Source organism: Haliotis rufescens, unplaced genomic scaffold (genome assembly GCF_023055435.1).
Source record: "Haliotis rufescens isolate VD_foot unplaced genomic scaffold, xgHalRufe1.0.p SCAF_82, whole genome shotgun sequence".
Lineage (NCBI taxonomy): Eukaryota > Metazoa > Mollusca > Gastropoda > Lepetellida > Haliotidae > Haliotis > Haliotis rufescens.
Window position 1 is genome coordinate 28,924 of NW_025964375.1, and position 12,444 is coordinate 41,367.

Consider the following 12,444-nt stretch of genomic DNA (forward strand, 5'->3'; position numbering starts at 1 on the left):
TCTGCTACGTTTGTTGTTGTTTGTGTTAATTGCCGCACTTAGCAATAGCCCTGCTATATAACGTCGGCTGTAAATAAAAACACGGTGGTCAGTAATTAATCGACTCTGGACCAGACAATCCAGTAATTGACATCATGAGCATCGATTCGCGCTGATTGGATACGATGACATGCTAGTCACTGAGCCTGGCCCCTCAAACTATTTAGTCGCCTCTTGCGACATGCATTGGTTGTTTGGACCCATATTCGTACCCGAAGTCCCAATGGGTTGGTACATATGTACCCATGTCATGTCAAATGATAATTGGGGCACGGGTGGCCCAGTCGTCTAAGGCGCCACGATTCGCTGTGCAGAGTTGCGTCCCTTGGGCACGCCAGAAACCTATGATTGTGGGTTCGAATCCCGGTTCGCCCCGATTATGTTTCTAGGTTTGTCAGCACCATACCACTTCGGGCTTTCCTCCCACATCAAGCTGACACGAATACTGTTAAAAGCGGCGTTAAACCCAATTCACTCACTCACTCACTCACTCAAATGATAATGTCGTGGTAATGATTACCTGCACAGAGAAAAGCCGACCCGATGTAACACGAGCCATACTTACTGAACACTCGACGCGTATCATTTCCGTGGTGGCCACTTAGGGACGTGTTCGATATGTTTAAATGTTTTCGAGTATCCCACATTTACATATGAACTAGTACATATCTTTTAAAAAAAAGGAGACGGGAAATAGCAAGAAAACCCGAATATCGCCCCAAAGCTGTGAAAACCGAACACGAAACTAAGAAGTCCGTTCATCGAAAAGCCGAAATCTCAAATGAGGATCACGAAATATATAAGAATAAGACTGGTCCCGACCAGTTGTTGTATATATGATGTATGTATGCATATAACGAACTACGGTTATTACAATCTAAACTTAGTGGTCCCGAGTTCGTTATAACCGTAGTCTACTGTATTTAGAGTTTTTATTTGTCTTCTTCTGTGATTCTGATTTAACATTTAGACGTTCCCCATAATACCTTTTTGTTGCATATTTGTTTTTTTACGAGATTGCATCAGTGTTTAGTGTTGTTTTTGTTTTTTTGCTTTTTTTTTTTTTTTTTACTTTACGGAGTTCTAAGATACACAGTTCCTGTTTTACTGGTTATTTAGTTTTGTTGAATATTTTTAATGATTTGATGGAGCAAAGTCTAAAAATATATAAAATATCCGAAAGAAAACGTGAAATACACGTTGTTATACCGAAAAACAAATTGACATGGCCAACACAATCCAGTGTCCCTTATAGGTCACCATACAATCCAATAGATCTCGCCGAAAGAACACGAAAAACCATCTGCAGTGTCACCTGTGACCTTCTCTTTCTCGGCTGATGTTCGGTGACATTCCCGTGACACCCGTTTTCGTCGGTATTGTCAGGTCAGCTACGTAACGTTTACATGACGACTACTTCATACCAGAGTATCCAGTGTGTTTTACAATCACGTGTCTCATTTCCCCCAAATACATGAAAAGCGACCATTGTCAAGTTTTTCACAACCGAGTCCTATTTTTCGGTGACTCAAATGTTTAGTTGTATGTAATTAGATACGATGACGTATTTTACACTAATTTACTCCGGTGAGGTGTACAACAAAGAGCCCGCCCACTTAGAATGAATGGCAGAACGACCCGACATGGATATACCTTGTCCATCCTTGATGAGGGCCACGGTATTGATGGTACTAGCCCTGATCGAATATTATGCAGTGGCGCTGGCTGAAGTTTCAATGTGTTCAGATAAATATATATTTCGTACGAAAATTTTGGGATATGAAAAGAGCATGGCAGCTAGACATGCATGTGTGAGTGCATTGTGAACGTGAGGTTGAACGACGATGTAACAGCTATAAAACCTAGTTGTTCGCTTAAATGAAAACCACCCGTGAAGATCCGGAAACCAATACTTAAGATTCGACTATGTTTGTCGTAAAAGGCGACTAATGGGATCGGGTGGTTAGGCTCGGTGACTTGGTTGATGCATGTAATCGTATCCTTAATGCGTGGATCGATGCTCATGATGTCAATCACTGGAATGTCTTGTCCAGACTCGATTATTTACAGACCGCCGTCATATAGCTGGATTATTGCTCAGTGCGGCTTTAAAGAAGAAACAAACAAACAGACATACGTTTAATGAAAAAATATATAATCTTTTATTGAGCGTGTATATGTAGCGTGATGTATCAGGGTACTAACCTGACCCCGAGGTTTTAAAACGTTTAAGAGGACGATTTCATGTTCAAATCCGTTTTCGTGCTAAAAAAAATGTGAAGGTTATTAGCTAAGAACGTTCTAGGAAAAAATGAGTATTATACACGCTGGATCACAAGTAAGCTTTTGTTAACTGTGCTCAACGCGGAGCTCGATGTCAATAATGACAGTTCACCTGTGTCAGACTCGGCAAGCTAGGCGCAAACAGCGAGTTGTGAGCAATATGTCATCACGGCATCTCATGTCACCAGGCATTTTACATGAAAGGAAATTATATATATCTCGTTACAGGTGTACCCTGTCTGGCGCTCGGCATTAAGGGGCTAAAACAAGGACTGGTCGGCTCGGAGTCAGTATACTGTGTCTGAGTGGGGTATTCATGTTAAACTGCGGCATGGTATCTCAGTGGGCTAGCACTATCAATCGGCATCAGTCCGGACTAGTACAAGCAGCCACACACACACGCACGCACTCACGCACGCACACGGGATTGCACGTCGCTATGCAAGTGCAATAATCTTGGACGCGACGTGAGACTTCCCAATACGTGAGACTTGTGACCACTTACATTTTTGCGGCGTGCTTATTCTTTCTGTTGTTTAGATTGGCGGGTGGATTTTTAATTTTTCGCAAGTTGTTCAATCAATATATGTCTACAAGGAAAGACAACCACTGACACTGTTGAAATGTGAAGAACTAGAGGATCAATTATATATATTGAGATGGGTACGGGAAGAGCGTGCTTTGAGTAATTCAGCTTTGATAATTTTGGAATAGGTTTACAGGTGAGAACCAAGTGACGGGTCAGGTCCGTGCCGAGCTATGATCATATGGGATATATACTACATAAAATGTTATGGGCAAGCCGATTCTTTCATATAACTATATAGTATACCTCTACTTGGCTGGGTTGTGTCAAGTTCTGTCCAATATGCCGCCAATAATAGGTGTGAGCGTTAAGGCGAATGTATCTAGTCACGTGGCAATGATTTTTCACTCCGACTCGGTTATCGTTTGTTTGTTTGTTGTTTAACGCCACATTCAGCAATATATGAAGGCGGCCTGTAAACATTCGAGTCTGACCCAGACAAATGATTGACATCATGAGCATCAATCGACGTGATTGGGATACGATGACATGCATCATCAAGTCAGCGAGCCTGACCCCCCGATCCCGTTAGTCGCCTCTTATGACAAGCACAGCCGCCTTTTACGGAAAGCATGGGTTGATGAAAACCCATTCTATCCCGGGTCTTCACGGGTCCCTCGGTCGTAGTAGACGGTTTACACACCCAAATGCCAATAGTTGCCACAATCACCTGGTGTCGTCACTGTTGAGGCAGTGAGTGAGTGAGTGTTGTTTTACGCCGCAGTCTGCACTATTGCAACTGTTTCACAGTGGCCGGGACATAATCGACTCTGGACTAGACAAACCAGTGAGGGAAAGCATGAGTAACGATCCACGTCATCGGGGCATGATGATACACGATCAGCCAAGTCAATGAGCCTGACAACTTGATCGCTTTCAGTCGTCTGTACAAGCATGGGGTATTGTTCTATCCTTTTCTAACAAGGAACCCACACATAATTGAACATAGATATATATGTCTCATGTAAACACATTGTAAACACGTTTTGTTTTGATATTTATTAACGTATTTAATGAAACGACTGAACGCGCATGCCACCGAGAGACAACACTGTGATCACACAAAGCCAACCGCATGAACTAGATAGACACGGGTGAGCTACAGAGTTTAGACCTTTCTCCAACATGAGAACCTCCGCCCCTCCCAATCCCAAACAGAACATATTACAGAGCCTTGCAGTGAGAGAGCCCTGCCAGCGCGCCATCAGTCGGAGTAGACGCTGCCAGGGAGTCCGGGGGAGTACCGTTATAAAACAGCTGAGCTGTTTGAGACCATTAACTGTTAGTTAACGGAAGTTGATACATTAACATGAGGTGAGGGACTGGCCTGGAGCTGTGTTCTGCACCTTCGGAGGACTCCCCGAGATGAGGGCTGTTCTGTGGATATTTGTTGCAGGTAAGAAGTAAACAGCTTAGTAATATATTTATTTTTTATTGCATTTTAATTTGCTATTATACAATGACTATATCGTTGTCTCTTCTGTTACATAGAGGAAACGTTAGCTTGCTTATACGATTATGTTGATTCCGAAATAAACAAAATAAAGTTCTCTTAATCTTATTCTGTGGGGTAGCCTTGTGGTTAAAGTGGTCGCTCGTCACACCGAAGACCAGGGTTCGATTCCCACGTGGGAACAATGCGTGAAGCTCATTTCTGGTATCCCCCGGCGTGATATTGCTGGAATATTGTTAAAACGCGGCGTAAAACCACTCACTCACTCTATATGTGAAACAACAATTTCGAAATACAGCAACCATTTCGAAATACAGCATGTTTACATATTACACCAAATGGATAGCGAGGTTATTTAAAGAGATTAAAGGTAATATATACAAAGGCCGAGGAGGGAGGGAAGGGAACTATATGACCAACTGAAAAGGTCAAATTTGAAGTTGCTGAAAACGTCGTAACACTGGTATGAAAATTGGCTGACATGGTTGACAGATATCTGTTTTTTTACATTTGCATGTTTTTTGTTATATTTCTGACATGTTCAAGAACATAAGCATGGCCAAACTAAGCAAAAAGTGACGATTTTTCCAAATTCAAATAAAATTCGAATTATGGGCAACTCTGTAACCCAACAAGTGTTGAAATGAACAAGTCAAGTTTTGCTCATATTTATGCAATTAGAAGGCTTTATCATAACTGGTTCTTTGCTTGTTACACGCACTGTTTGTCAGATTAAAGTGGTAATTAAGATTAAAGTGGTAATTAAGATTAAAGTGGTAATTAAGCAAATATCCATTATTCTGTCTTGTCATCCTACAGGCACGGCAAAGGGTTAAATTAAATATCACTTCATTCTATCAAGCTAAACCGTGCGAGTGGCAAGATGACATTCCTGCCACCAAATCTAGTTATCACTGACGTCGAAGCTGACATTTTCAACTCTTTTTAGAGTGAAGGGCGTCTATGTGTCATGGTTGCCTGAAATGGGACGTCACACCGCCCGGGGGTCAGAAACATGAGTTGTGTTGTGGCAAATATCTGAAATTCGCTGATCATGCATATCTCAGGATGTCGGTTGGTTAAGTTTCTCAGTGATATGATAATTACTTGTACACGCGGGGGTACATATACATACAATACCCGAGTCAGGTCGTCGATCAGCTTCTAATAATACAACATACATACTAGATTCCCATTATCTACCAAACTTTCAAACAAAATACTGTCTACACAACGAAGAGACAAGCACTAGCGAACGGGATACTGTCATATCCGTATTGTCGAGCTAGATGCCGTCATGACCGGACGATCGTATCTAAAAGTGGGAGAGATATGACGAACGGTATAAGGAGAAAAGGTGCAGGTGATCCACGTGAGGATTGTGAGAAGGTGCGGGAAATACCAAACCTTACCCACCTGTTCGTAAATGGACTCGCCGAAGTTGATTTCTATTCAGGGACTCATCATTTTGAATACGGGCAAATATAGTTAAAGCTTGCACATTTTATTAACATCCTTAAAGAATCTGTACATCTCATATAAAAAATAAAAGACTCGTGGTCGTTGTTTATCGTATAATCAAACACTACAGGGAAAATAAACCACTCGGGCGCACTTAAATCATACCCCACATGAAATTCAATAATCAAACAAACATCACGAAAAATGAAACATTGCTTCCAAGTTTTGTTAAAATTTCCACAAGGGAATGCATTCAGAACACACAAGTGACGTGGAGACAAATATACCCCGGATATTTTTTAATTTAAGTATATTTGGAAACATGCAGGGACTGGTTCCAGGCTAGCTTTTCCCAAAGTGGCCTCTGTCATTCACACACGATTCCGCCAAACCAGCTTCTGACAACTTGTTCACAAGTCGGTGCTTCCTAGACTTAACGTGGGTTGATGTCAGCCTAATATCCAGCTTTACAAATGAAATAACACCGCATCTTACGACCTGCTACGTTTGCTGAGTGTTTCTGCATCAAATGTCACGGCATTTCCAGCTTGGAATAACTGGCATCACACACTGCATCTGACATATCTAGGGCTATGGCGATAAACTCACTCTGTGTCGGTTTCAAGGGCCCAGTTGCTCTGAAAACAAATGACGTGCTCAACATGCCTTGACTCAGTGGTATATGATACTATCAAGCCAATTACTTGCTTATTCCTAGCAGAGTTTACGTACATTGAAAAGAAGCTAAAACATTCTAGGTTAAAGAAAAGTTAAATGTTTACTAGATTAGCTATCGTTTTATCAAATGAAAATTGTCCGTCCGTCCAAAGACGTATATACAATCTATACGTTTTCGATCCATCAAAAACCTTTACATTTATATATATCCTCTGTAACGAAAATACTTTTGGTGTCTCTAAAAGTTGGTATAAAATCCGATCTGATTTTAAATATTACCGCCCATTACTCAGTGAAATGTTATATGCTGTATGTATGGGGTACGCCCATTAACACGTTTTACGTTTTGTTGTGCATCTCGCCCAAATTTGACTTTTGATCTTCACGTACCTCTGTGGTTGCCATGGTAACCATGTTGAACAATTAAAGATGATTTAAAGTCGTACTCGGTGTCCACGTTTCAGTGTGTAGTTGCGTGTAGAGGCAGTTGGTAGTAGCAAGACATGGTATGATTCTGCTTGTTTTTCATTGTATCCAGATTTTGTTAATGAAAATACCCCAAACTAATGCAGGTGAGCTACATAGCATCTTCACTATTTAATATGTCTTCCTGTATCCCGCGGGACCCTTCAGCGCGAGCTATGGGTTATACTCCCATTGGTTTGGAGACCCTGCGCGTGTGCCACCGGTGGAGCAGGACACGCTCACCTCGTCGCGAACACCTGGTGTCATCACAATTTGATGGTGATTCACAAACACGTACTTATGATACAACCGGAATCGAAGAATGGACAATTTTTGGATTTCTTCTGATTATGGAAATGTTTTTTGTCACTTTTAATTATTTGAAGACTGCGTCCAAACGTAACAATATATCGATACACATAGTACAATAGTGTAGTGTATGGCTTCACGAAGAGAGTTTCTGTTATATGGAAAATATTTGGCACAAACGGATAAGAAAGCGGCGTGTATCACCATAGCGTCTACGTATTGTGATCGGGCACCAATACACGTCAGCATGTTTCTTTGGGAAGGTATATTTGTTGTCATATGAACTCCCTAGTATTTGTCAAACCCTATACAATCAAGGCAAGCCGCCACCAACAGCTATTGTCACTGATCGGGTACATCTGCTACTGTGTGAACAAAAGTGTTCCTTATACTGCACACCAAATAGATCAAGGTAACGAAGTCTCGGGGTCTTGACTGTGTACACAGTTACCTGGTTCAGACCTGTCTACATCCGTGCAGTCTGTATATTTGACATGTTTACATGGATTATTTTCATACATAAGAATTTCTGTACAGTTAAATCACCTACCCTACAGCCCAGACTTACACCCAAGTGAATGTTTCCTATTCCGGCAAATGAAATCCGCCCTACGTGGAAGACGCTTCCAGGATGATGAGGACATAAAGGCTGCCACAGAGGCGTGGTTAGAGGGCCAATCTGCGGATTTCTATAAAAGTGGTATTAAAAGCTTGAAGGACAAATGGAATAAGTGTATTGAGGTGAATGGAGATTAATTTGAAAAATAAAAGTGCAAAAGATATTCTGCGACTTGGTCTTATATTGAAGTTGCAAAACTTATTGAACGCCCCTCGTATCTTAAGGGGCGGTGGGGTAGTCTAGTGGTTAAAACGTTCGCTCGTCACGCCGAAGAACCGGGTTTGATTCCCCACATGGGTAAAATGTGTGAAGCCCGTTTCTGGTGTCCCCACCGTGTTGTTGCTAGAATATTGCTAATAGCGGCGTGAAACCATACTCACTCACTTTAAAGAATATAGTATATGTTGGGACTAAATCCTACCGTAAATATTTCATCATATTTACAAATGTTATTATGTTTGTTTGTTGTTTAACGCCGCACTCAGCAATATTCCAGCTATATGATGGCGGTCTGTAAATAATCGAGTCTGGATCAGAGAATCCAGTGATTGATATCATGAGCATCGATCCACGCATTGGGATACGATGACATGCATCAACCGAGTCAGCGAACCTGACCACCCGATCCTGTAAGTCGCCTCTTACGACAAGCATTGGGTGCTGAAGACCTATTCCACCCCGGATCTTCACGGATCAAATGTTATTATTATGTAACTGTTATTTTGTCATATTGAAACAGGAACACGGATGTATAGTACAACCCTATAAGCTACCTTATATAGGAACACTTCTGTACAGTACAGCCGCTACGTCAGATAGGAACAGATAGGAACACATATATACAGTACAACAGTAAAACCTACCTCACATATGAACACGTATGTACAGCACAACAGTAAAACCTATCTCACTAATGAAACATGTTTACAGTACAAAAGTAAAACCTACCTCACATAAGAACACGTATTACAGTACATCAGTAAAACCTACCTCATATATGACACGTGTACAATACAACAGTAAAACCTACCTCACAAATGAACCCACACAAATGACGTACTGCATAATGAAAACATCGAACACTCCTACATTGCAGAAGTAAATGTTTCCTCACATTTGGAAACATCTGTCCAGTGTAGCAGTAAATGCTTTACAACATGTAGAATATTTGTGAAGTATTGCAGTAAATACTTGACAACAAATGGAACCTTCGTGCAGTGTTTCAGAAAGTGCTTGACAACAAATTGAACATTCGTGCAGTGTTGCATTAAATGCTTTATAACATGTAGAACATTCGTGCAGTGTAGCAGTAAATGCTTGACAACAAATGGAACATTCGTGCAGTGTTGCAGTAAATGCTTTATAACATGTAGAACATCCGTCCAGTGTAGCAGTAAATGCTTTATAACATATGTAACATTTGTGCAGTATTGCAGTAAATGCTTGACAACAAATGGAACATTCCTACAGTGTTTCTGTAAATGCTTTATAACATGTAGAACATTCGTGCAGTATTGCAGTAAATGCTTTATAACATATGTAACATTCGTGCAGTATTGCAGTAAATGCTTGACAACAAATCGAACATTCGTGCAGTGTTGCAGTAAATGCTTTATAACATATATAACACTCGTGCAGTATTGCAGTAAATGCTTCATAACATATATAACATTCGTGCAGCGTAGATGTAATTGCTTTCTAACATGTAGAACATTTGTGCAGTATTGCAATAAATGCTTGACAACAAATGGAACATCAGTTCACTGTTGCAGTAAATGCTTCATAACATATATTACATTCGTGCAGTGTAGCAGTAATTGATTTATAACATATATAACATTCGTGCAGCGTAGATGTAATTGCTTTCTAACATGTAGAACATTCGTGCAGTATTGCAGTAAATGCTTGACAACAAATGGAACTTTCGTGCAGTGTTGCAGTAAATGCTTCATAACATATGTAACATTCGTGCAGTGTTGCAGTAAATGCTTCATAACATATATAACATTCGTGCAGTGTTGCAGTAAATTCTTGACAACAAATGGAACATTCGTGTAGCGTTGCAGTAAATGATTGAAAACAAATTGAACATTCGTGTAGCGTTGCAGTAAATGATTGACGATATATGCATCAGTCGTACAGTGAAGCTATAAATGCGGCACAAAAACATTCGTGCAGTGTATTAAATGAACAGATAATGCTAAGCTCTTGTTTCCTGATTTACAATCTTTATAAATGTGCAGTATATCCTTTAATGCCCTCGTGAAAGTCTCAGGCCACATATATTTAAACCGCCGAGTCTTCGTTACTGCTGATTAAATAGCAATGTAAGCATGAGATTATAAAAATAAACGTGTTCTCCTTTTTGCTGCCTTGACTTCTAGGATGCACGTTACACCTCCCTGACACAGAAATAGGCGGCCAAAGAAATATGGACTGTTCCTAATGTCGGGCCTTATCTCTGCGACTGTCGCAATTCAAAACCCTTAACAATTATGTACTATAGTCCTCTGGTACGGGGCCCTAGTCTTTAATTGTACCTTTGCCAAGGGGTTCTTCCAAGCTCCTCACAGCGATAGCCAGTTCTCGATGCTCCCTATACTATCGCATGCTTCCGAAATAGCAACGAAAGAAGGTCACGTGTTATCGAAAAAAAATAAGATTTCTTTTTACATAACAATATATCTGGCTTTGTTGTCGTAGCTACCCAAATACATGCCATTTTAGAAGTATCTATGTCTAAAAGTTAAGGTCCACAAACGGCTATTCATACATTTAAATACTTCTTGATACCCTAAACTATATGTCAGTCAACAGGCTTTTGTTACAACCTATTTTATAGAATTCCTAAACAGTAACTGCTTGTTCAATGAATGAAATAAACAAGAAGTTGACAACAAAACCTGGAATCAGACATGCATGTAATAATAGTGTGGGAAAAGCATTTCATTTCTTTACAACCATCATACGAGGTCCTGAAGTCCGCAACCCCCGACATTTACAAGTTTTGTCCTTTTTTGTGTATACACCTGCCAGATACGATCAGCTCTGGAAGAACAGAGGCGGTACCAAAGCCCCAACAATAGATCCCTCATGCAGTAAAAATATGAAAAATGAAAATAGTGAGCTTTGAAATATGTTTAGTTCATTGAAACAAAAGAGGGATAACTATCTTAGGAGTCTTAATACTTTCTAGATGTCACGATTTCATTACGGCTATGGTTATTTATCTTTCACGGAGATATAAATAAACATGATTGTATAGATTTACCTATGCATTTATAGTCAATATTTATATTTCTAAAAATGTTTTACATTTGGTTTTGAAAACCATAGAGGTAAAATATTGAGGTAATTCCTTTGAAGTTCACAAACTTACACTATAAAGTGTCTCAAAACCCCATTCAGTCTCCCATGACACCATCCTGAACCGACACAAGCGAACACCCAGAATATACTTCACACAGTATACAAATATGAAAATCACTCGGGTCTTCGGGGTAACGAACGCCCGCTTTAACTTCTAAAGCTACTTAGCCGTTCTAACAGACTAATTGAAACTTCTAAGACTTGCTCATCACACACAGGACACCTCAAGCTATGACGATCACTACTTAAGATTTGATTTTGTTGTCATTTTAATAAATACTTATTCAAAGACACCAACTTTAAATCACGGTGGATTAAGAGAAAGCTCATCTCAGATAAATCAGTGTAGATTTCTTCCTCACAGAATACATTTCATCCTCGTACTTATAAAACGACTTATTTAGTTCTTCCAACATGGTTTCCCGTGTCCACTATTTTCGTTAAAAAATCAACTGAAAATGGTCTATATAAAGAAAGAATCCTAAAAAATGAAAACGAGGCGCTAGAATACTTCATAGTATTACCAACGGCATTGAGGCGTACCTGAAGCTTTCTGCGTAAACCTTTAAGCACAGAGAAAAAATACGTCCCCGTTATTATTGCCCATTACGAAACATCTTCCCATTGCTTCAAACCACCCTAGCGGGAATTTAGACATAAAGGGGGAGCTCTAACAAGCACCAGGAATATGTATTTGTGTTGTGGAATCGTAGTAAGCAGTTTACCCCAAGAACTAATTGCACTCTATAAAAGTTCTGAAGTCATTAATGACGTCATGTTTTTTGTAATTATACTTAAAAACATGTCAGTAATGGCGTTTGCATCTGTTTGTAGTTTTAAAGTAATCCTTTCGAAAAAGTGATTCTTGAAATATCACTGAAATAGCGACATAACTATTACAATAAATAAAAGTGACAACATCTTTTCCATATGAATTAGAAATCTGGGTCAAAATCAGTCGATTGTACTATTCCGACTTAATAATGAGCATGTGTTTAAAAATCACTGTCAAATTGTGATGCTACTAGGTGTTCGCGAAGATGTGAGCGTATCCTGCCCCATCGGTGGCACCCGTCACAAACACATGCAAAGGCAAGTCAAATGTTCACCTGAAAAACACGGGAACATATGGTACAAGTCAAATTAGGGAACTGCATCGGACACCATTTTCGTCACTGATAC

The 12,444-nt window shown here is 40.0% G+C and overlaps 1 protein-coding gene across 1 annotated transcript in view; it reads left to right on the forward strand.

Annotated features, from left to right (window-relative positions):
- Positions 1-4,116: 4,116 nt before the first annotated feature.
- LOC124144085 (elastase-like) overlaps positions 4,117-12,444 on the forward strand; it is a 38,882-nt gene continuing 30,554 nt past the window's right edge. The window contains exon 1 of the mRNA XM_046513345.2: positions 4,117-4,304. Coding sequence (XP_046369301.2) covers positions 4,274-4,304 — 31 coding nt within the window. The 5' untranslated portion in view covers positions 4,117-4,273. The remainder of the gene's footprint in view (positions 4,305-12,444) is intronic.